General features: G+C 42.0%; 1 protein-coding gene and 1 long non-coding RNA gene across 5 annotated transcripts; one reads left to right on the top strand and one right to left on the bottom strand.

The window, feature by feature from the left end:
- Nucleotides 1-299: 299 nt before the first annotated feature.
- LOC138163846 (uncharacterized) lies at nucleotides 300-19,055 on the bottom strand. Its single transcript, XR_011168938.1, has 2 exons — nucleotides 18,940-19,055; nucleotides 300-2,528 (listed from the first exon to the last, which is right to left on the bottom strand). It is a non-coding gene; the product is annotated as an uncharacterized lncRNA (long non-coding RNA).
- CABS1 (calcium binding protein, spermatid associated 1) lies at nucleotides 12,974-20,397 on the top strand. 4 transcript variants are annotated; one of them, XR_011168934.1, is made up of 3 exons: nucleotides 12,974-18,731; nucleotides 18,901-19,301; nucleotides 20,206-20,397. XR_011168934.1 is itself a non-coding variant. In XM_069091437.1 (2 exons), the coding sequence occupies exon 1, from the start codon at nucleotides 13,035-13,037 to the stop codon at nucleotides 18,693-18,695; it is 5,661 nt and encodes a 1,886-aa protein (XP_068947538.1). In that variant the 5' UTR covers nucleotides 12,974-13,034; the 3' UTR covers nucleotides 18,696-18,731; nucleotides 20,206-20,397. The 4 variants fall into 4 exon arrangements, 1 of the variants encoding a protein (XP_068947538.1); XR_011168937.1 differs by having other exon boundaries at nucleotides 18,901-19,226; XR_011168936.1 differs by having other exon boundaries at nucleotides 18,901-19,184.
- The last annotated feature ends 5,774 nt before the right edge of the window (nucleotides 20,398-26,171 follow it).

The raw sequence follows: 26,171 nt of genomic DNA on the forward strand, positions 1-26,171 counted from the left end.
CTCTATTACTTACTTCCCATTCCCACATTGAAGAGTGGCCCTATTTCTTCTTTCATCTTCCCTTCCCCATCCCATATAGCAAAAACAGAGAAACTTCATCCCATTCTAGTCCTTAGCTTTTCTCACTAGCCTTCACTCATTCTGATTAGCATTGTTCTATATTGTATTTACTTGCATAATATGCCTTATCCTCCCCCCCCATCACTAAAATGTAAACATTTTAAGGGAAGGTACCATTATTTTATTGCACAAGAATCACTTGTAGATAAATATATAAAATAAAAATCCAAAACCAAACAATACTTCAGCAATAGTATTTAATATTTTGCTATATGAAAATGCATTAATCATACATCCCATAAGCTTGTCTTCATATACCATATGGCAGGTTCCAGTAATAGCTATCAACCTGAATGGTTAATATTAAGAGGGGGAATTCACTGAAAATTATTGGGCTGGGTGTTCTCCCTAAATGGCCAATGAATTAGGATTTTATTATACTACCATTCCCGCCACCGCCCCCAAAGATGAATGTTGCCACATCACAAAGTAAAGCTCTGATTTTAGTTCACCTTTGGAAATCACTTGAGGAAAACTCTTGGCTTTCTTTAATCTCATAAAGATGAATTAGTGCCAACCAGGGATTCTGAGTCTGAGAAGGGCGGCTTACTTGAAACGAAAAGCTCACCACTTATCGAATGAGTAGACTAGTGCTTAAGTATATATTATTTTCCAACAATTACCTCAATTCTGTTGAAGAGTAATATTTAATGTCATGGAAATGGTATTCAGACTACTACAATGACATGATAATTGCTCAAGAACTGGCACATCTCTTTTGATGAAGGCAATTATCACACAAGTACATGCTTTTAACATCAAAATTCTGCCTGACTAGACTAAATAATCCAGCCAAGGCCTTCAGTATAGGTTTGGGGATTTGGCATTTGTTCCAATGTCCTCTTTCATTTGAAAGAGCAACCTTCACAGATAAAACCTTGTGCCATTTTGAGGTGGTGCGGAACTGAGGGAACCTGGAAAACTCCCCAATAAATCCTCCAGTCAATATGCATATTTGGACAGATCTCTAGAGTTCTAAAGTCATCACTGAAATTCCAGATTAAATTTAAATACTGTGGAGGAAATATTCAAAAATTTTCTTTTGTATTTTGCAGATTTTGTTAGATATCACAGAACGGCTAAAGTCCATATACTATATACAAAAATATAACACATATAGTTAGTACAATGCACTCTAGACCTATATAGCATATCATATTGGGCTGAGTATAAACTGATCCTATGTTCATAACCTAGTCTTTTTATGATACCTAAAAATCTATAAAAATGAGACTATTATTCTATGTATATATGTATATATGTAATCTACCCTTATGTGTGTATTTGCACAAATATTCATGTTTTTATGTGAATATCTTTTTTTAATCTGATTTTTTGGAAATTAGGAAATCCTCAGCTATCTGTGGCTTGAAATCTTAGAAAGCTGTCAAGGGTAGTGAGGACTCACCCAGGGCCACACTGGCAGTTCTGTTAAACACAAAATATGAACCCAAGTTTCTCTCACTCACTACTGGCCCTACTATCCACCCTGCCAGGCCACCTCTATATATGATCTATGTGCATGGGGTTATATGCCTGTGTCTACGTGATTTAAAAGTGTTTTTGCAGAAAAACTTAACAAAACCATGAGTTACAAGGCAGTAACCATTTCTATTTAGGTGGGGGTTTTGTTCTTGGGGTGGGGGGAGAATATTTTCCAAATTATGTGCCGCTGTTTAGTTGGACCGTGAAAAAAATTCTATAGAAGAAGATGCTTAGGCCGAGTCTATGCCCCAAATGACAAACAACTGACGCCTGGCAGCAGGGAAGCCTCAAACTCTCAGTCCGTTATGGAAAACTGGAGCTTAACTAAGAGAAGTGTTTAAAGGAAGCATGTGGCTGCTCCAGGTGGAGATGGACAATGGGTAGCTGTGACGCTGAGAGGCTTTGTTTAGTTGAAATCCTGAAGACGGCTTTAGAAGCTTGAGAAGGTGTCATAAGCTTTAAACAGGGTTCCTACCCCTTCCAGCACTAAGATAAGATAAGCGTCCCTATGTTCCTTAAAGAAAGAGCACAGACCAGCCTACAGTCCTCGCCAGCCTTTGTCTCAGGATTAACTCCAAGCAGACCCATCCACGTGCAAAGTTTGTCTGTCTCTCCCCGACAGGAAAAAGGGAGGGGGGGAATGGGGAGTCGGGGTTTCTTTATTAGATTCAGGCTTGCTCAGTCCCTGATTTTTCACCTTCACACATCAAACAGCAGAGAGGAGCTGAATTAGAAGAGACTCGCTATCGGCAGGCCCAGCCCCAGAAAGGAAGCACCCGGCTGTCTGGTACAGACATTGTTTATCCCTCATGCTTTTGGTCACTCTTTCCTTGTGTTAAGCATTAAGCTATAAAAACTTTGCTATGCTTAGAATTCCAAATGAAGACAGATGTGATCACTTGGTCTTTCTCTATGCGGTTTACCTGAAAAAGAGTTTGTTACAGATCAGAATTATTACTGAGGAGATGGGGAGAGCAAAGGGAGATTTTACTCCTCATGGAAAAGTTTCTTCCCATCACCATTCAATAACTGTACTATTTAATTCTCTATAATGCATAGTTTGAGGCTACTTGACTTTACTTGGCCCAGGTTCCCCATCTATAAAATGAAGGGGTTGGACTAATAATAGACTCCTAGGTCCTTTTAGTTTTAAATCTATGATCTTATGAACAATCTAGTGCCAATTTGGTACCAATTATTAAATTGCATTGGCTTCAGTAAATAAAGTACCCAAGCCCACTTGCTAATAACCCTGATATTCCTGCTTGATGGGGGGATAGAAAGCCCTCAGATCTTATTTTTAACTTCATGTTTTTATTTGTGTTAATTGCATATTCAGATCATTCTTTGCGTGATTTTTGAGACTGTAACAAAAAGGAACTTGATAAAGGTTATTGATTTATTTTAATTTCATAACAATGGGGCTTTCTTGCATCTTTAGCAGCAGAGACAAGATGAGAGTGCATGTCCTGACCATGGTTATTTTAGCTGATTGTCTCTTGGTAAGTTTCAGAATTTTCAAATAGATTTCATTAAATAAGCAGCTTTTAAATTAATTTTATATTAAATTAGTTTTTTTAGTTGTTAATAAAGAGAGGAGTGAAGAGGTGAAGATGGCTCTCAACTTATACTGTTAGAATTCAGGTAAAAAAATAACAAAAAAGACAGGATTACCAGCTCAGACATATCTCAAAAAAGAGCAAATTTTGCTAAACAAAATTATCATTTCTATTATAAATTGTATTGACCTTTTGTTTTTATATCACCAACATTTCTCTCAGTATTTCTTTTCCTACTCCCTCCAAGAGAGTCATAAGGAAAATATTTTTATAAAGAAAAAAATATAGAAGATAGAAGAAATAATAGAAAGAAAAACAGGAAAAGAGGGAGATTTTAGTAAATTTGACCAATACATCAAAAAATTCTGAAGATATATGCAGTTCCATTTCAGTGGGCCTCCCACAACTGCCAAAGACTGGAGTGGGAGAGTATCTTCTCATATGTCTCCCTTGGGGCTATGCTCGTACCTGGAATTTTGCAGGTTGTTTTGTGGTAGTTCTTCCCATTTACATTGTTATAGTCATTTTACAGTTGTCATTTATTTATTTATTTGTTTATATAAAATTTGACTGTGATACTTAAGTGTTTCCACATTTCTGTATCTCTCCTTCAGCACAACAGTATTCCATTATATTCATGTACTACAATTTGCATGGCCATTCCCCAATGGATGGGCTTCTGCTTTGTTCCCAACTCTTTGATACCACAAAAAAATTTGCTATAAAAATTTTGGTGTGTTTGAGTGCTTAACAATGACCTCCCTAGGGCATATAGCTTGTAGTGGAATCTCTAGGTCAAAGTGTAAGGACATTTTTAAACATTTTATTTGCATAATTATAATTAAGACATCATTTCTAGGCTGAAATGCTGGATCCTCTGACTTTAACTTTTTTTAAATGCATATCTAAGAGAGGAGTAAATATTGTGAAGCTTTATGGCAAAGGAGCACAAGAAAAGGAAGAAGCAGGAGAGAATAACTTCATTTATTTTGCAAATGATATAAAAGAATTACGCAATTTACAAAACAGCTACTTTGTAAATATGTGTGCATGTATGTGTTTACACGTGTGTGCACATATGTACATGCATACATGTGCATGCATGTGTATAAGTACACATGTCCAGATTCAGAATTTAAATTTATACCTTTGGTACTTAAACTTAACATGTCACTTTTTTTCCTCTCTCTTTTCTTGCTGACATTTTGTTTGGAGAATTTTGTGGCATATTTTACTGTGCTAGAAAGCCAGGAGAAGGGTGTCTCTCAATCCTCTTCTTTGGTTTATATCACTCAAGATGACTGTCACTGTCAGGCTGTTAGGGGGGAAGTCTTCAAGGGAGGCTACTGTGAAAATACTGTGCTTCTTTCTGTGCAGTGCAGTGAAAGTCAGGAAACAGAACACGGGCCAAGCCAGCACCTGTCACCCAACGCACATCTGAGTTCAACACCTGTCAAAGCTGAGGCCAGTAATGGGCACTCTTTATCCCCTGAGGAGGCGGTACACTACTTGTTACCATTCAAGGTGCTAAAGAGACATAGGCCTCTCTATGCTGGTGCAGACCACACCTTCCCTGTTGGGGCTGTGTCTATGAGCTATTCACATGGGCTGTCTGCCCCTATGGAGGGAAGATCAAACAACTCTACAGGTCCTGAAACTCCACAGAACCCTTCATCACCTATCTCAAAGATGATATCGCACTACTATGATGGCAGTGTTGAGACCCACCCCTTCAGGCCCATCTCCACTGTACCTCCAAGCTCTCTGACAATCTCCAGGGCAGCCTCCAATCTTTTACCATTACCTAGGACAACTCACCTCTTCTTACCAGTCTCCAGCATAACAAAGTCCTCTGCCCTAGACTCCTACACAAAGAGTAGTTCTCCAAGAGACTCCAGAGAAACTGATCTCTTTTCACCAGCCCCCAGTGCAACTCATGACTCTGGGTCAGGTTCTAGGGAAACATTTAGTTCTCTACCAGACTCTGGGGCAATGAATTACTCTGTTCCAACCTCCAACACAACTCACCTCTCCATGCCAACCTTTAGGATAAGGTACCGCTTTATACCTGCCTTCATTTCAAGGTATCATTCTGTTCCTGATTCTCCTGCAACTCAAAATGCTTCCCATGACAGCCACTCTTTCCCTACAAAGCATGTGCAAAGAGAGTCTTTGCATTCATTAGACCAGACTGGTTTCAAAGAGATGACAAGTCTTCCTCTATCACACTGGCCTGTACCAAGCCAATCTTTATCTAAAGTGCCTATGATGCCAGGAACAACAAAACAATCTGCAACAAACCCTGAATCATCTCTCAAACCTGTAATTAGCCATTATTTGCCCACATTGAAGGGATCCAGTCAGTCTTCATTTGTCCCAGATGCTGAAAATTATTCTTCATCCTTCAGTATTCTCTCAGGTCATCCGAGGTCTACCTTAGTTAAAAGAAACTCTTTTAATGTGGACCAGGATAAATCAAGTCATTCATCCACTGCGCCAACCAGTGGCCTTTTACCTGTCAAAGCTGCAAGACAGTCATTACCTCTTTTCTCTGGATCTGGTAACTTGCCCCACACCAAAGTTGTTTGGAATAAAAGCCATGAATTAAAGCCTTATCCACTTATTCCATATAACTCTTTTGGAAAAGATCAATATCTAGCCAATGGTAGAACAGATACCTCCCAGAGTCCCTGGAACACACCAACTGTTCCTTTATACCCACAAGCAAAGCCAAGTTCATCTATGTTTGGTTATCCTCCACTAAGTAATTTTCCCTCTATCCCAGAAGCCCCTATCAGTACCACTACAGACACCATCATCAGGATTCTTGATTCTAACACTCCCATCTCTTCAGTGAATACCAATAATGAAAGTCCTAGATTGAAAAGTCACGAAGAGGAAGCTACAACCAATGTAGTCGATTTTACTACAATTGGAGGAAATGAAGAGATTACAGCAATAGCTGATGCCACCCCATGGGGTAAGAAAGACCATAGCACTGCGTATCATGCTACTGGTTCCTTCCTAAACCCTGAGAATTTGGCTGATGACTTCCTGAAAGATTCTACCAATGCTTTAACAGGTGTCCATAACTCGTCAGATGAGAGCACATATAAGGAAGAAGGAGAGGGAGGTGGCATGGATTTAGACAGTGCTGCTCCCAGCATGGTAGAAGATAATACCATTATAGTGGACAATACAGATGTCCTGGAGGAAGATTTCAGAGCTTTAATGAACACCCTAGAATTTGTGGGGGAAGATGGTTTTATCATGATTTATGTTCCTGACTGGGAGGAAGGCTATCTAACAGATGATGATGACCCTGTTGTCCCAAAGGAAGATGGCATAAATGAGGTGAACACCGGGAGCTTTACCAAAGGAATGATATCCAGGACTAAACTCCCAGTTGGCAATAACAATGCTGCTATGCCTATGAAAAATGTCATTCCTTTTATAACACCAAGGGAAATCCTAGAAGATGCTGCTGTTCCAACAAGCAGTAAAGAGGTTGCCACTAACCCAACAGATGATGCTACAAGCTTTTTTCCTAAAATGTTTGTGAGGAAATCCAGTACCCCTGTAGCTAACAAGCACTTAGATTTTACCGCAGTAGCTGAAAATGGCATGCCTACTGGAGATCCACTTACTTCAGAAGTAAATGATATTCTATCTGTAAGGGATTCTGAGATCCCCATACAGCAAACTATTCTCACTCAATTTAAACCTCAAATAATTTTGCCTAAAAATGAACTTAATGCAACAGGAAATGCCCATACTGTTCTTCTAGAAAATACCACTGCTCCTGATAAAGATGTCACAGTTTATATGACCCAACTTTGGGGTGACAATTCAGTTACTGAAAACTATACTACTCTTCCTGAGACAAATACCACCCTTCCTAAAAGGAAAATGTCAAACTTGACAAATATGCCTACTAGACCCATACCTGACGCGGCTCTCTCCATGGTGGGCACTGCAAACCCTCTACTAAATGATCCCAATGCTACTCCTATGAAAGAAGCTATAATTAAAGCATATTATGCCATCACCCCCATGGAAGATGACTCTACAGTGGGCAAAGGACAACAGACCTTATCTGGTAGAGTTATTCCCAGAAGTTCTACCATTATCCCCAGAAAAGACATTAAAGTCACACTTTATGGTCTTCCAAGGATGAATGAAAATTTTGCAGATGGAGACACAGCCTTCGAAGGTGACGTAAGTCTGTTTCCCAAAGCAGGCACTGCAGTGGAAGCTGATAAAGTGATTCTGGCAGAAGAAAACACACCAAATGATAACACCTTAAGAACTTTTATCTTGGATGACAATGACCCTAAGTCTACAAAAGATGACTCTTTTTTGCCTCAAGTCAACACTGCTAAACATCTAATAGACAGAACAAAACATGCAACTAACCCAACACAATCTAATGCCAGGGTAGCTGTTTCCACAGCTCATATTTCACCCTCAATGTCTGACAGAACTGTTACAACTTTAAGAAAAGCATATTCTACAGGCAGTGATGATGTCATCCCCTTCATGGAAGAAAACCCTGAATCTGAAATTAAGGCTCCTGTATTCCACATGTTGAGAGATGCCCCCAACTCCAGAGATGTGACATCTAAATCCACGGGTGGTGGCAGAACCAGACTCTGGGCCACAACTTCAACAGAAGAAGATACTGCTACCGAGAACAAACTGAAACCTACTCAAGAGTACTATGGTGGATTTGAAAAGGGCATCGTGTCAAAAGTCCTTCCAACCAGTTTTGCCTTTGGATCTGATAACTCTGCCTTTGATGTTGATGATTCTGACACAAAGGGCTTTTACAGTTTTCAAAAAGGGTATGGAACGATCACTTTCCCTTTAGGAGACAGAACAACAATCCCCAGGGGCTCCCATTCATCTTTAACTCAGGGTTTAGACTCCAAGGTAGATCCCACACCTTTGCTGTACGAGATGACAGACAGCGATCCCAACGTACCTCTTATATCCATCATGAAGAACTTGAAGCCAATCCCTACCAGAAACATGGCGGACGTCACTACTGATGGAACTGAGGAAATTATCCTCAAGGACAAAGAAACTGCAATCGTAAAACAGAATGATGAGGTGGCAGAGGATGTCAGGTTCTTTCAACTTGTCAATTTCATCCCAGGAATTAGAAGAAAGGATTACGCTGGTCTCTCAGACACAGATTACAGCCCAGCTGTGAGACAGACAATAATCTTTCTTGATGACGATAGTAAGCCTGCTGTCATCAGCACTCCCCCCTGGTCCAAAACACCTGTTTCTACAATCACAGAAGTTGCAACAGACTCAACTATAAAACCTGCAGAGAAAGCCCCTCCCAAAGAGACTAATGACTCCACTCTTACAATGAAGTATATCAGTGCTAAACGTGATTCTACTACCAGGGCAGAGGGGGATAAGACCTCTAGCCTGTTATCTGACAACATAACCATACCATCTGGCCAAGTTCTCCCTACAGCTTCTACTACCTCCCCTAAAGGAGATAGGAGAAACATGGGTAATGTCAATAAGCATGAGTTGGAGCCTTATGCAGAGAAAGACAAGGCTATTGAACCAGAAACACTTCCTTTGACAGAAAGGTCCACAATAGTAGAGGCAAATGATGCTATTCTACCAACAACAAATGTGAGAGAGAATGTGCACCAGATGATTTCTCCGCTTCGTGACAATATCCCTAAGGACTATGGCTCTATTTCTGAAGACACCAGGGTAGCCCTTAAAACAGCTGACACCAAGCCCGTTGTGGACAGCACTCCACTCACGTATGGTCCAGATGGGTTTGAGGCTCCTGCTCCTAATTCTCTGTCTAGGATTATGATTCTTCCAAGTGATGTAGGAGTTACTGAAAACCACCACACCATTTTTATTGGAAAGGATAAATATAACACGGAAGCTGACAAAAGTAATCTCATGAGAGAGCCTGCCAACCTGAAGGCTGTGAATACTAGAACCACAGATGATTCTAACTTTGGTCAGACTGAAAGTTCTACCTTGGCATCTCTAGACATGGAAGCTATGGCTACCAATGATATGGACTTCCTTCCAGACAAGTCTAATCCCAGAGTGAAAAAAACCCTTCACTCTTCGGCTCCAGATGCTATCCTCTATAGGACCAATACAAACCCATACATGACTGACAGTACTGAATCCAACAGGAAAGACAAGTTACCTTTGGTTAATAATGATTATAGACCTGCCACTTATGATGCTGTTGGATTGCAAGCAGTCACTACAATCACAGCCGCTGAGTCCAGGACTCAAGAGGATGAAAACAATACAACTGGGCCCAAACTGATCAACTTTCCACTTAAGATGGATCCTGTGACTTCCTTCATTGATTCTGTTATTGATGAGCTTCCCTATAAGACAGATGATGCCCTAGCTGACTTCATGACAACAGGTGCCATCACACGAGAAGACAGAGTCACACTGGCTGTGTCTAATGGCTCTACCCTCCCTGGAAAAGACAATAATGCTGAAGGGTGGTTTATCATTCCTGGAATAGACACTGCTCTGTCCACAGGAGATGTCCCCCTAGTGACAACTGAAATGCTCTCCCTGCTGCCAGACGTCACAGCTGATGATGCCCAGCTACCTGTCTTTACAGAAGAAGACCCCCTGACTGATGCTTCAATAATAGTAGTATCAGAGGTATCAGAACCTATGATGGAAAACATTGAGACCATAAATGAAGCTGCTGACCCAGGAGGGAAAATCTTTGAATCTCAGAGGGATCGTTGGGCTCTCCCTTGGGAGAAGAGACTTCTCATAGCTGACCCCACTTCCTCTAGCCTTTTCTCTAGCAATTTTAAAAATTCTGCATCTACCACTGGGAATAGAGTAGCCATAACTGAAATGGATAGTTCTGACGCCCCACTAGTGATACCTGAAACTCTCTCCCTGCTGCCAGATGTCACAGGTGATGAAGCCCAACTATCCATCTTTACAGAAGAAGACCCCCTGACTGATGCTTCAATAATAGTAGCATCAGAGGTATCAGAACCCATGGTGGAAAACACTGAGACCATAAATGAAGCTGCCGACCCAGGAGGGAAAGTCTTTGAATCTCAGAGGGGTCCCTGGGCTCTTCCTTGGGAGAAGAGACTTCTCATAACTGACCCCACTTCCTCTGGCCTTTTCTCTAGCAATTTTGAAGATTATGCATCTGCCACTGGGAACAGAGTAGCCATAACTGAAATAGATAGTTCTGATTCCCCACTAGTGACACCTGAAACTCTCTCCCTGCTGCCAGATGTCATAGCTGATGATGCCCAACTATCTGTCTTTACAGAAGAAGACCCCCTGACTGATGCTTCAATAATAGTATCACCAGAGGTATCAGAACCCATGGTGAAAAACACTGAGACCATAAATAAAGCTGCCGACCCAGGAGGGCAAATCTTTGAATCTCAGATGGATCCCTGGCCTCTCCCCCTGGAGTCCCTAGTTCTTCCAGCTGACTCACCAACTTCTAGGTTTTCTCCCACCAGTTCTGAATATTCTTCACCTACTATGGCAGCTGCTATCTCTATACTTGTGAAAGACATTCCATCTAGCACTGGTAGCCCAAGAGACAATTCTGAAAGGCTTGTCCTTGAAACAGTGCCTTCAGAAGAGTCTTCTTACACAAGTGGAGAAACAATAGCAAAGGAGGAGATCGTGACTCAAGCTGAAAAAAACCCTCCATATGGTATGGCTTATAATGATTTTGTGTCAGGCAATGCTGTCAACAGAACTGATGTGAGTGCCACAAACTCTGTTATTATTCCCACTGATATAAAAATGGCAGTGGATAGAGAGAGTGGTGCCCTCAGGAGGGAAAGGGCTGGCATTGAATCAAATGGTATTAAGAGCCCAACTGACAGGACAAATTCTACAACAGTGGCCACTGGAAACCTGGTGAAGACAATCCCTGATGTCCAAGAAATTGCTTTTGTGGAAGAAAAGAGTAGAGAAGATGACAAGGTTGCTGTATCTTTACTACCTGATACGAGAGGACTAGGAAACATAAGGAGTTATGATGCCCACCCTGTAGGAGGCACAAACGCTTCTGATAGTACTACCAGTGGCACTATGCCCAGCCGTGAAACCCCTGCCTCCTCTGAGAGTGCCACAGGATACATGGATCACACGTCAGGAGACCCTGCCACAGTCACTGCTGCCACTGTCAAAGCCCATGCAAAGGAAAGTGGAACAGCAGCGACAGAAATAACCAGCTCTCAGAATGACATCCTCCCAGTAACTCCCCCCAGCATCCCAGCATCTGAGGGCACTTCCCATGTGGATGATGGCACAGAAATTGTCCCAAACTGGGTGACAGTGGCCACTGTGCCCAGTGCATATGCTCAATACACTAAAGCTGGACAAAGCCAGGCCATTTCTGAAGGGAATCCTTCTTTGTCCACAGGACATGGTCATCAGTTATCAACAAGACATCTCACCCTTCCATCTGTTCAACTTCACACAGCTGACCCTGCAAAACAGGCCTCGGTTGGCAATGTAATTAGAACACCCACAGAAAGAAGGAATACAGACGCTGAAAATCCATCCACTACCAACAACCCCAATAGCCCAGACACCCCCATTGTAGCAGTGACCACAACATTTCAAAACACTGACACCACAGTCCATGTCTCTGGACCTGAGTATGACATACTTACAGAGGAAGACTCAAGTCATGAACCCAAAGGAGAGGAAGAGGAAGGTGATAATGACATCCTAGAGGTAACCAATATTACCCCCTTTCTCTCACATGATAGCATCCTCCAAAGAGACAATCTTGCACCCAAAGGTTATTTGATTAATTCTGAAGAAGACACAGTTGTCACACTTGATCCAAATGGATTTCTAACTCATGTGGCATTTTCCATGGCTAAGGCCACAAACTCTGCACCTGAAATAGCTGCTTCTGAGTTTGAAGAAATTGTTATTTTAGAAAAGGATGGTCTGGTTGACACGGACACTGCCTTCCTTCTTCCTGACATTCCAGAGAGGAAAAGAAATGCCCTAGGTGATGATCCCATCCCTCAAGAGAGAGTCAAGACCCCCACAGCACGCAGCAGGGACCTCCTCTTGGCTTCCACCAAAACAAAAGCTTTTCCCTCAAAGGACAGAGATTCTTTTGATAACAAAATTGCCAATGGAGAGGATCCCAATGAGATGAAAAAGAGGCAAGAGGCAGTTGCTGCTCCTCTGACTTTCTTCAGCACTCCTGAAGTGGACAGCTACCATGCAAACACTGAACCCTTGATGGATGTGACAGCTACACTTGGTTTTGTGCCTATGAAGAGGGGTGCCCCAGCTCTTTCCAAAGCCACTACTCTTCACAGTGGATACTTGAAACCTCAAAACGACTCCACTACCACTATTTCTGAGGCAGATTCCACTCTCCTGTCCACAGGTGACACCACTTTACTAACAGATCATCCTTTAAACTTTGACCCAGATGCCAGTGAAATTTCCCCAGAAACTTTCCATTTGAAGGAAAGTTCATTGGATGTTGTGACTGTGTTGGAAGCATCTGGGCCTGTTTCTGAAAGGCCTTTACCTGTTAATGGAGCTCCTGCCCCAGAATGGAATGTCATCAGTGCCCAAAGTGACCCTCAGGCCCTCCAGCTGGAATCTACACTTCCTCCATTGCCAAGGACCCCTGCCCATACTGACACTGATACAGTTGGCACAGTAAAAGAAGACCCAGTCACAGAGACAGCCACCTCTGATGAAAAGGACTTATCTCCTAAGAGAGCTATCTCTGCAGGGGCTCCCTTTAACTGGAGGGAAGATACTGACTTTAGGATTAGATCTACTCCATATGAGGCTGATATTCCTGTCTGGAAGATGGCATCTGAGTATGAAAAAGCATTTCTCAGGGAAGAAGAGGATACTATAGCAGAAGGAGATGACATTGCTCAGGAAGGAGAAAATACTCCATATTCCACTTACTCTTCACCTTTTATGTCAGGTAACAATATCCTTGAAGGCAAAAATGTAGACTCTGAGGATGGCTCTGTTTTCTATGAAGCAAATAGCAACAGTGTCATCATTGATGCTGCCAATTCTCCACCTCAAATAATCATTAATGAAGAAACTAAAGATGGTGATTCCATTAGTCCCAGAGATGAAAACCCTTCCACCGTAGGTGACTCAGCTGCTCAGACAGCTGATGACAATATTAAGACTATCACAGCTGATGGCATCCCACACAGAATGGTCAAAATGACCACTCAATTTAAAGGAATTATCAATGCAGGACAAAATTATTCAGAAACTGAAAACAGCAGTATTTTTCTGCCTGATATAGCTTACCTTCCAATAAAAAGAAAGGCTCAAAAAGATGGTGAAGTTGGTCCTGATGTAGACTCTCCTTTGGCCTCAAAAGATACAAGGTTCCCCGTGGCAGGAGGCACTGGTCCAGTTCCCTATGCTACCCTCTCTGAAGGTAAAGATAGCTCCACACTTGTCCCTGGATATCATGCTACAAATAACGTGGCTGGTGTCAAATCCCCTGAACAAGAAACCAAAACTGCTATGGTGGAAATGGTTGGTCCCCAGAATGACATATCTCCAGTGATATCCTTCACAACTCCTGCAGATGTCAGGATGCCCTATGCAAATACAGGGAACGGGTACAGAAAAGAGTTGGCTGCGAATGTGGCAATTCCACTTACATGGAAGGCCCCTGCCATGGTGCCTAAGGATGCTATGCTACCCTCTGAACACATCCAACCTAACACTGCTCCTGAGGTTGGAACTCCCATGTCCACAGGAGGTGGCCCATTGGCAGCTCTCACCAAGCCTGTACATGGGCACCTCGCTGCTTCTGATAAATCCCAAACAAATCACCATGGAAGAGACAGGATGCCAATCACATCCGAGACCCTAGAACCTGGGGCTGACAACTCTCTTCCTACTGATGCTGCCACTATGGGCCAGCCCCTCACAAAAATGAAAGCATACCTTCCCTCCCTCCCATTGGCACCGGCCCTTCTTCCAGATGATTCCAGTATGTCCATCAACAAGGCCATCTACACAAGGCACACTGCAGCTACTGCTAGAAAACAAGATGCCAGAACATCCATGGTGCCTGACATTTTAATCACTTCAACCAATGTCCCTAGCGCAGATATTAGAGATAGAATTAATACATCTAGTTACCAGCCTGATATTATCATAGAGGAATCTTCCTCTATGGAATATGATGAAATTCCCTTTGTAGAGGAAGATACTTCAGGAGAGGGAGATGTTATCTATCTGGAAGAAGAAAACACCTCAAATGATGATTTGATGACCATTGTCCTTGACAACAATGTCTCTGCCTATGTCACTGAGGATAACATCATAGCCCCTCCAAGCCCCATTATAAACACACCTACCCTCACATATGAGCCATCTGAACTGGGGACTTATGCATCCTACAACAAGGCTGATAATTCGTACTCCTCATCTGAAATAGCTACTGCCAATCCTACACAGACAAACTCTACAGAAACCAGACATACCATTATCCCTGAGTATGAACCATCTGACTCTGAGATTTATACCACCATGTTGAAATCTGTGGCTCCTCGGACAATAGCTCATACCAGCTCTGATGGAAGTAAGAAAATGTCTTCAAGATTTCTAAAAACGACCGCTAAGGAGCAAAATAATAAAGTTGTAGAAGATGCCACCACCTTTCTGCCAACGACATCTAACCCAAAAAAGAAAAGAACCGATTCTTCAATTGCTCTAGACCCAGACAGTGGGTTCCCTATAGAAGAGAGTGAGCCTTTTACAAAGAACAACTTTGGCTCTGCTGGGGAACCTGTCCCCATTAAAAATAAAGAAGTTTTTGACACAAAGAATGTCGCAGCTGATACTTTTACTTTAGGAAGAAACCCAAGTATCACAGCACTTGAAGAACAATACTTCAAAACTGTTGGGAGTGAAATACCCACTTCACAGGATAGCACTAGTCATTCAGAGCTACCCATTTCCCCTGAAACCAACAGAATTTCTCATGTGGATGAAAACACGGAAATGGTAACTGACCTGGTCGCCACAGCCAACATGCCTGCTGCAGGGACAGTTGCTTCTGCTGGTGTCCTTCCTGTTCAAGACAGTGCTTCTCCTGTTCCTAAAGCAGGGGTCACCATGTTCCTAAACAATAACCCTCTACTAACCCATGAAAACCCCAACCTTACTCCTGATGCCAAGACTGACAGTGCTGCAGCTTCTCTACAGCAGAAAAACAAGGCTTTGCTGGATGATTTCTTCCTAGGGTCAGAGGAAACAGAGATAGTGGTTGAACAAATGGAAACTTCTAAAGATGACACCAGTGTACCTGAAATAACTCTCCTTAGTAAGGATGTCAATCCTCCAGTATCAGAAGACAATGTCATTCAGGCAGAAGAAAGCCTTTCCTATGATACCGATTTAATTGGAGGGGATAACTCTAATTCTGAAGATGATTATATTATACTTGAACCAAATGTATCTGACCTGGATGTAGTCATGAATTCATGCCTGACCAACACAAATGAACTTGAAACCATAGCTTGCACGGATTCCATTACCATCACGGAGAAAAATGGTGAGGATGAATTTTATGCTAAGAATCTTCCAGCTGACAAAGCCAAAATTCCTATGGAGACCATAACCGTGACTGGTGTCATCACTGATGGAACTGAAACAACTCCTCAAGAAATCACAGCTGTTGAAGAGGGTAACAGGGCTACTGTTAAGGTGACTTCCTCTGAGCCTGACATAACTCACTCAGAGACAATAGTCAACATCCACAAGGGTAGTGACATTGCTTCTGACTGGGATCCCATCTTCACCACAACAGACAGAAGCACCTTCATGACTGGGAGCACTGGTCTTGCTGAAGATATCACCTCTCTCAAAAACCAGGAAACATCCGTCCCCAAAGATATCAGATTCTCTACTGATAATACCATTGACTCCAAAGCAGCGTCTATGGTCACTACAACTGATGCCACATCAGAAGAAAAGGAGGAAAATGAGGTGGCAGAAATAACCAAATTGGAGAATGATGTTACTCCCATGTCCCCCTTCATTTCTCATAGGACTGAAGGCATGGAACCAGTAACTAATTCAGGGATAGCAGATGTTATCACAGCTGAAGAAGAAACCCCCACACCCATGTTTTCAGCCTCTACCATTTACACTGGATACAATAAACCTAAAGATGACCTCATTGCTTCTGGGGCAAATTCTGCTCCTGTGTCCATAGGTGACACCAATTTACTAAAAGATGCCAGTATGGTTAATAGCCAAGAAACTATTCCTTCAAAGGAAATGTCATTGGATGATGCTGATATGACTGTGTCAGAGGTAACAGGGCCTGTTTCTGAAAAGCCTTTACTTGTTAATGGGGCTCCTAACCTAGAATGGCCTGTCATCAATGGCCAAAGTGACCCTCAGGCCCTCCAGCTGGAATCTACACTTCCTCCATTGCCAAGGACCCCTGCCTATATTGATGCTGACACAGTTGGCACAGTAAAAGAAGACCCAGTCACGGAAACAGCCACCTCTGGTGAAAAGTACCCATCTCATAAGAGAGCTATCTCTGCAGCTGCTACCATTAATTTGAGGGAAGATACTGACTTTATGAGTAAAACCGCTAGATATGAGGCTGATATTTCTTTAGAGATTACATCTGATGAGCATGAAGTAGAATTTCACAGGGAAAAAGAGAATACTATAGCAAAAGATGGTGTTACACAGGAAGAAAATACTCTATACACCACTGACTTTTCAACCTATATATCAAGTAGCAATATCCTGAAAGGTAATGAATTAGACCCTCAGAATTATTCTATTTTGCCCAAGAGAGAAGATGTTGATTCTAACTCTGAAGTGAATAAAATCACAGCTGACCTATCGAAATTTGCTGCTCAGCCAGACAGTCCACAGAATAGCATACCCATTGTGACTTCCTTTTCTGCTCCTGGAGCAGACAGAATTTCCTTCAGAAATAAAGACTCTGAAACTCTGTCTCACTCAGACTTAACAGGTGACATGTCTTTCACGGCAGAGGCCAACCCAACAATGACCAAAGTGCGGATTCCTACTTCTTTACCCAACAGATCTGGCGATAACTTTCTCGTCTCTAGATGTGGGACTGCTAAATGCAGTGAACATACACCTCCGTCTATGGACATAATCAGTATTCCTGAAGGTGAATTCACTAGCAAAAAAGTTCAAGACACCCTCCTAGCAAAAGATGGCTCTTTGGATGATCTGAAAGTGACAAAATCCCATCTTTTAAATGTAGTGACTGATCATTCTGCTCCTGATATCCTGGAAGGGTCAATTACCAAAACTCCCACTCACCTTCATGCTTTTCCATTGGATGCTGCCAGAGAGAACACCGTCTCCAGTGTTGACTCCACATCTACTGAATATGATCCATCTACCACTAGGGAGGACACCACCTCCGAGATGTCATTTGGTGCCATTAGAACTTCACCCGGAAGCTCTCCCCTTGAAGAAGTGTTCCCTGTGACTAGTGCTGCTGAACCGGTGGCTGAAGATCCACCTCCTAAAATCTATTCCCCAACTCTCACAACAGACATCACTGGAAATCTAGCAGAAGAAACCCTTTTCTTCATGGATGATGACACTAGCCCTAAAGTACAAACAGCTATCACTCCAGAAGGAGGCCATCTTACATCACTGGATGACTCTATGCCAGAGCAAAGTGACATTATCGCCACTGCCGTCAACTTCATGTCGACTTTCAGCGACTTCATCAGCTCAGTGGCAGACAAAATTACTCTTTCAAAGCAAATACCAACATCAGAATTTAACTCTGAGTTCCATCACACTGAAACACCCACTACTTCTGATGTAGCCGATGTGTCTGCTCTAACCAACACTGCCCCGCTCTCTGCTGACGCCAGGCCTCTCACTGAAGAGGAAGTCATCTCCTATGAAACTGGGAGCACCAGTCCCATAGCCAGTGAGGATGCCACCGACCCAGCAAATGAAATCTCTGTGTTTATGATGCAAGATCCCGAAAGAGGGAAAATCACTGAATTTGACAGAACTGTCCCTTCGGAGGAAGATGACCCCAATGCCACGGCTACAGTAAATGGCTTTACACAGAAAGATGACATCACTGAAGAGAAGGACACGCTGGGTATGGCTCATCTGACTAACTTGGAGGAGGAAGACACCACCACGTCTGAAACCTCTAACTCCATAGACGTAGATTCTGTTGATGATAACTGGCTTTGGATGGAAGGAAATCCTGACGATGAGCTGAATGCAACAGCCCTTCTTCTTTATGCCGCTAAAATCAAAGATCACTCCGATCTTTTTGTATCAGGAGCCGAGAACACTGCGAACACCTTCCTCACAAAACTGGCAGCGGGGCCAACCGAATCTGTGAGTGCTGCCGCCGCGGGGGGTCCCGCAGAGCTTGGCGGAGATTCCACCGCGAAAACCGCTATCAGCAACCTAAAGGGAGAAGGCTTTAAGGACACCCTCTGAGCAGTGCGGAAGGCCATCTGCACCCGAAGAGAGGAGGTAAGAACGGGGAGCTAGGGGGTGGCAGGACAAAGGGCAGGGCGAGCTGCAGGGGAAGAGAGGCCCAGGGCTGCGACCCCGCAGGCACTTAATGCCTCAGGGGGGCTCCGCAATATGAGAGGGGCGAGTGTCGGGAGGATCAGGTGACCCGTGTTTGCAAATCTCACAGCCCAGCGCCGAGAGAGCAAAGCCTGCGTCCAAGACCCACCTAGCTTTATAAACGGGAACCTTAACCGCCCACGGCCCCTAAGGTTGTAGGAGGAAGGGCAGGACCCAGACAGGACCCTGGAAAGGGCGGTCACGTGGGTGCCAGTCCTCCAGGACACCAGGCTCCGGAGGACTGAAACGAGCGAGACTAGGAGGCGTAAGCCTAGAGGGACGAAATCGCTTCCGGTTGTGTCCGCTTCCGGTGATCGTAGGAGACGGCAGGCCGAAAAAAAGATGGAGGGGAAGGTGAGCCGGGTCCCTTTAAGATCGGCCGGCTGGCAATTCGAGGTAGCCCCTTTTGGCCAGAGCCCTGCAACTGTCCGCGCCCCTCCACTGACGGCAGCACGGGAGGAGGGGTCACCGGTAATACTGGTCTCCTCCTATTAAACATTTCCTGGGCGCTTCCTCCGGAAGTGTCGTCACACTTTAGCCAGCCACTGAGGAGTGGAAGAGCGCAAGACGCCTCTCTAGCCTCCTCGTTCCTCCCAGTCTCCCTTATCCGTCTTCTGCACATGGTGGGGAGGGAGGAGACTGCCCAACTTGGCCCTCCCCAGAGCAGAGAAGCAGACCTTGTGGGAGGGGGCAGTTGCAGGGGGCACGTTTGTAGATTTCCCCAATATTATAAAATTTTATAAATTACAAATTATAAAATAGTGTCAATTATATAATAAAATTAGTAATTATATGGATGTATTATTAATTATGATTGTATCATAATATATTAATATAATAAATAATTATAATAAACATATAATAATTATATAATATCAAAATTTCCCCAATATTAGAGCAATCCCTAAATGGAACAGGATGCCTTGGGAGGTACAATATTTCTACTCCCCTATCCCAAAGCCAACTGACCACTCAGAGAGCCATGGTGGATCCAGGGAAAGGCCATCCAAGCCAAACTTCTCATTTTTACAGAGAGGAAAACTGAGGTCTCAGACGATTCCCAGCTGTGTGACCCTAGGCATGTCACCCAACCTCTGCCTACTTCAGTTTCCCCCTCTGTAAGATGACAATAGTAGCACTTAACCTCCCTAGATTGTTAGGAGGTTTAAATGAGATAATTTTCATAAAGGGCTTTAAAGATTGTCAACTTTAAAATACTACACAAATGCGAGTTGTTTCAGAAATAAATTTGTCGAGACACCTTGCCACAGACATTCAGATGGCTATTTTTAATTTCTGGGTTTTTTTTTTAATTGCCTATCTTTTTATTGTTAAGAAAACAAATTCTAAGTTTATCCTTTTTTTCCCCACTAAGGTCTTAATCACTGCATTCCTGCTCATTCTCCCTCTATAAGCTTCTTCCCAGAAGATTCTCTCTTCTTCATTGGCAATTGAAAGATGATGTAATCACAAGGATGTGGACTCTTTTTCTCTTCCGTCCACAGGATTTAAAGTGGGTCAATCTTCACTTTGATTACTTGTCTTCAATAAATATTTTTGAACACAACTTACTCTCTTTGAATATAAGTGAATATTACAAGGGAAGTGTCAGGTGAGGTGCAGCTAAAATGGTAATATACAGTGTATGTAAGAGGCTGGTCTGTGAGAAGGGCTTCAGTTATATGGGAGGAACTCATGACTTCTCAGATACTCTGGAGCTTTTTCTTTAAAAAAAAAAAAAACACATGTGAAGGACAAATTGGATATAAAGAGGAAACGGTGGAAATCTGGAGAAAACAAAAAAAACAACAACAAAATGTTGTGATTTGGAAGGGAGGGTATAGGTGTGTAATATAAAAATCAAACAGCCTTATATTATGTACCAGACACTGTGCTAGATGTCTGGAGAGAGAAATACAAAAATGAAACAATTTTCACATTCTAATAGGACATGTATGGAAATATATTCAGAAGGAATAAAGAGGAGAAATAAAGCATAGTTAAATACGGTTTTGATTAGCAAAAAAACTATAGCAACTTATCACAAGAATAATACACTTCGATGAAGTAGGATTTATTCCAGGAATGCAAGAATGGTTTAATATTAGGAAAACCATGAGCATAATTGATCATATCAACAATAAAACTAGCAGAAACCACATGATTATCTCAATAGATGCAGAAAAGGCTTTTGACAAAGTATAACAGCCATTCCTATTAAAAACACTAGAAAGTATAGGAATAAATGGAGCCTTCCTTAAAATAATAAATAGCATCTAATTAAAGCCATCAGCAAGTATTATATGTAATGGGGATAAGCTAGAAGCATTTCCAATAAGATCAGGGGTGAAACAAGGGTGTCCACTATCACTCCTCTTATTCAGTCTGGTACTAGAAATGTTAGCAGTAGCAATAAGAAAAAAAAATAAAGGGAATAAAATTAGGCAAAGAAGAGACCACGTTATCACTCTTTGCAGAAGATACGATGATATACTCAGAGAATCCTAGAGAATCAAGTAAAAAACTACTTGAGACAATAAATAAATTTGGCAAAGTTGCAGGATATAAAATAAACCCACATAAATCCTTGGCATTCCTGTATATTTCTTTTTTTTTTTCCTTGCCTTTTTTTTTGGAGGGCAATTGGGGTTAAGTGACTTGCCCAAGGTCACACGGCTAGTTTTTGTGTGTGTTAAGTATCTGAAGCCGGATTTGAACTCAGGTCCTCCTGACTTCAGGGCTGGTGCTCTACTCACTGCGCCACCTAGCCACCCCATTCCTGTATATTTCTAATGAAATTCAACAGGAAGAGATAGAAAGAGAAATCTCATGTAAAGTTACTGTAGACATTATAAAATATTTGGGAATCTACCTGCCAAAACAAACCCAGGACCTATATGAACACAACTACAAAACACTTTCCACACAAATAAAGTCAGATCTAACTAATTGGAAAACAAACATCAATTGCTCGTGGCTGGGTCGAGCTAATATATTAAAAATGACAATTTTACCTAAATTTAACTACATATTTAGTGCCATGCCAATCAATTTACCAAAAAAAAAATTACTTTATAGAACTAGAAAAAATAATAGCAAAATTCATTTCAAAGAACAAAAGTTCCAGAATATCAAGGAAATTAATGAAAAGAAATGCTAGGGAAGGTGGACTAGCTATACCAGATTTCAATCTGTATTATAAAGCAGCAGTCATCAAAACTACTTGGTACTGGCTGAGGAATAGAGGAGTGGATCAGTGGAGTAGATTGGGCACATGAGACTCAGCAGTCAATGACTATAATAATCTACTCTTTGATAAACCCAATGACCCCAGTTTTGGGGATAAGAACTCACTATTTGACAAAAACTGCTGGGAAAACTGAAATATAGTATGGCAGAAACTGGGCATAGACCATTATCTAACACCATATACCAAAGTTAAGTCTAAATGGGTGCATGATCTAGGTATAAAGGATGATACTGCAAGCAATCTGGGAAAGAAAGGAATAATTTACCTGTCAGTTTTATGGAGAGGGAAATACTTCATGACCAAACAAGAATTAGAAAACATTATAAAATGCAAAATGGATAACTTTGACTACATGATATTGAAAAGCTTCTGTATAAACAAAGCCAATGTAACCAAGATTAAGAGGGAAGTGGAAAATTGGGAAATAATTTTTACAACCAATGTCTCTGATAAAGTCCTCATTTCTAAAATATACAGAGAATTTAGTCAAATCTATAAGAATACAAGTCATTCCCCAATTGATAAATGGTCAAAGGACATGAACAGGAAGTTCTCAGAGGAAGAAATTAAAGATATCTATAAACATATGAAAAAATGCTCTATATCACTATTGATTAGAGAAATGCACATCAAAACAACTCTGAGGTACCACATCTCACCAGCCAAATTGGCTAAGATGACAAAACAGGAAAATGATAAATGCTGGAGAGGATGTAGAAAAATTGGAACACTAATACATTGCTGGTGGAGTTGTGAACTGATTCAACCATTCTGGAGAGCAATCTGGAACTATTCCCAAAGGGCTATAAGTAATTTCATATCCTTTGACCCAGCAATACCACTTCTAGGGTTGTATCCCAAAGAGATCATAGAAGTGGGAGGAAGACCCATATGTACAAAAATATTTATAGCAGCTCTTTTGGTGGTGGCAAAGAATTGGAAATTAAGGGGGGATGCCCATCAACTGGGGAATGGCTAAACACGTTATGGTATATAAATATAATGGAATACTATTGTGCCATAAGAAACGAGGAGCAGATGGACTTCATATTTACCTGGAGAGGCTTCTACGAACTGATGCTGAGTGAGAAGAGCAGAACCAGGAGAAATGTGTACACAATTACAGACACAACGTATGTGTGACAACCAACTTTGATAGACTGGACTCTTCTCAGCAATGCAGGTCTATAAGTCAACTCCAAAAGACTCATGATGGAGAGAGATGTCTACATTCTGAGAAAGATCTAGAAAGAACAGAGTTTGAATGCAGATTGAAGCAAACTACCTGCTCTCTTTCTTTTTCTTGTTTGGTTTTGTTTCCTCTTTCCTATTGTTCATTCCATCTGATACAATCCTTCTTTATAACCTGACCACTGTCTAATGTGAAAGTATCTGCAGATCCTGTACCTGATTGTATGCCACAAAACGGGGGGGGGGGGGGGGGTTTGGGGACAGAATTTGAAAGTCAAAGAACAGGGGGACTGAATCTTGTAAACTCAAAGTAAACGAACAAATTAATGAAGACCAAAAAATAAATAAATATGGTTTTGAGATGGTGGCAGTTGAAGAGATCAAGTATTCAGTATAGAAAGCAATGCTAGAAATGAGCCTTGAGGCATAAGAAGCATTCTAAGAGGCAGAGGTGAGTTAGATGTGTGTTTGATCTCCCCCATCCCTCCTATCCACTGATTTTAGCCTACTGTCACCAGGACTGTGCTGGTGCCTAACACTTTCAATGTGAGTCTTTACATCTTAGAAATCAGCGATCACAACGATTTAGGGCTTGCTTCATTATTTTGTTTATCGTCTAAACTTTGTATAATAATGCTGATTAAACTTAAAAGTGTACATGCTTACATTTCTCTCTTCCCCACATGGGCACAATTGTTAAATATTTACCAATATACCTGTGTATTTTTCTACAAAGCTGTGTGAGCTCAGTAGTAGTGCAATAGAAGGTTCAGGGAAAGAAGTCATCACCAGACTGTACTTAGGATGAGGAAGATAATCAGCATTTGTATAATGCTTTAAGGTTTGGACCCGTTACCGAAACTGAGCCTCCCAACACTCCCTGCCCGGCACCAAACCTCTCCTAGAGAAGCTAAGCGTTCTGCTCAGATGTGAATGGAGTGGCAATGTGTTCTGGCTGGCTTGACTCAGACCAGTTTAGACTCAGTACTGGAACAAAATGAGACGCTGCTAGGTCATTCCACGATTAACAAAAGGAGATTTACTTAGTAATAGTGAGAGAAAGGTAATTGACAAGAAGACAGGTTGAAGTGTTGAGCTGATTTGGCTGAATGAAGTTTCCCTACCTGAAATATCCATCATGGTTTACCAGCCAAGTATCAGAGAGTGCTTCTAGGGCTCATGGGAGCTACTCTTTGTACTCTGATGACAAGGAGGTGATATTAATAGTCTGAGCCTTTATTCCCCTGAACCAACCAAGTGTTATGGAAGGTTTCAATACCTTTTAAGGAAAAATTAGCCTAACTTCTATAGAAGGAGATACTAGGACATTACTCCTACTCCAGGATGCATCTGCAATGACCATCTGTCTTTTATCTCCCCTTTTCCCATAACATAACTTCCCACTATATTCTCCCTCTCACAAAAGACATTAATCAAAAGCTACTTAGCTTAGATGGATAGACCAGTGGGTTTGGCATAAGGAAGACACGAGAGAGAATCCCACCTCAGACACTTTGTAAACTGTGACCCTGGGCAAATCATTTAGTATCGGCCTCAGTTAATTCATAAAATGGAGATAATACTAGCATCCACCTCACAAGCTGCTGTGAGGTTCAAAGGAGACAGCATATGTAAAATGCTTTACAACTCTGAAAGCACCATCTGAATTCTAGCTAGCAGCAGCAGCAGCAGCATATTTAGAGGGGATCATGAGATTTAATCCAAGGACTTTGATGAGCCCTTCCTCTTTGAATTCTCACTTCTTAAGTCTCTCTTCCATAGTACTTAGATAATTTTTGCCCTATATACTCTTTGCTGTATTTTCTCATACCCCCAGTTAAAGTTTCTATTTTCTTTAAAGAACACACAATAAACACGTGAGACATTTCTTCTTTACTTAGTTGGTTTTTAAAAAAGTTTTGGAAATTAATTCTATTTATCTTTCCTGTATTGTTTGAAGGGTTTGTTTCCTGTTGTTATTGTTCAGTTGGTTAAAATACTAGCTTTTTCACTGATCATTAGACCCGGCCTTGCAGCATACATTTGTTCGGGATGTAGCTTGAGCTCCCCTGATCTTTGGAATATACCAGTCGTGAGTTAATAAACACTTATTAAGTGCCTACTACACTGGGCACTTAACACTAGAGATCAAAATGAGGTAAAAGACAGTTCCTGCCCTCAAGGACCTTACAATCTAATGGGGGATACAAGAAAAAAACTATGCACAAACAAGCTAAACAGAGGGAAAATAAGGAAATAAAAGAAGACACTAAAAACGAGAGGATGGGACGGCTTCCTGCAAAAGGTGGAGTTTTAGCTAAAGGAACCCAAGAAAGCCAAGTGAGTAGTGTTCTGAGCATAGGAGAAAGCCAGAGAAAATGCCCCAAACCAAGAGATGAAGTGTCTTGTTTGAGGAACAGCCAGGAGGCCAATGTCACTGTATCAAAGAGCACATCGCAGAGAGTCAGGCGGAAGAAGACTGGAAAGTGGTCAGGGTGTAGAGTAAGTTATGCTGGCTTTGAACATCAAACACAGGTTTTAGACTAGGGAGTCACTGGAGTTTATTGAGTAGGGGAGTGACATGATCAGACCTATATTTTAGGAAAATCACTTTGGTGGCTGGAAGGAGGATAGACTGGAGTGGGAAGAGACCTGAGGCAGGCAGACACCCAGCAGCTACTGCAGTAACCAAGGCATGAGGTGATGAGGGCCTGTGCTAGAGGGGTGCAGTGTCAGAAGAGAGATGTTGGAAGGGTAAAATCACCAGGCCTTGACACAGATTAGATATGGGGGTGAGAGCTGGTGAAGAGTCAGGAAGGACTGAAGGTTGGAAGCCTGAAGAACTGAGAGGGCAGAAGGTAATAAGGTAATTAGGGAGAAAGATAATGAGTTTCATTTTG

The sequence above is a fragment of the Petaurus breviceps genome, unplaced genomic scaffold (genome assembly GCF_028583685.1).
Source record: "Petaurus breviceps papuanus isolate PSGF00001 unplaced genomic scaffold, PetGlider_PUasm1.0 126, whole genome shotgun sequence".
Classification (NCBI taxonomy): Eukaryota; Metazoa; Chordata; class Mammalia; order Diprotodontia; family Petauridae; genus Petaurus; species Petaurus breviceps.

Excerpts from the sequence above, each read along its gene's own strand:
- CABS1 (XM_069091437.1), top strand. The coding sequence starts at position 13,035 with ATGGCATCTGAGTATGAAAAAGCATTTCTCAGGGAAGAAGAGGATACT.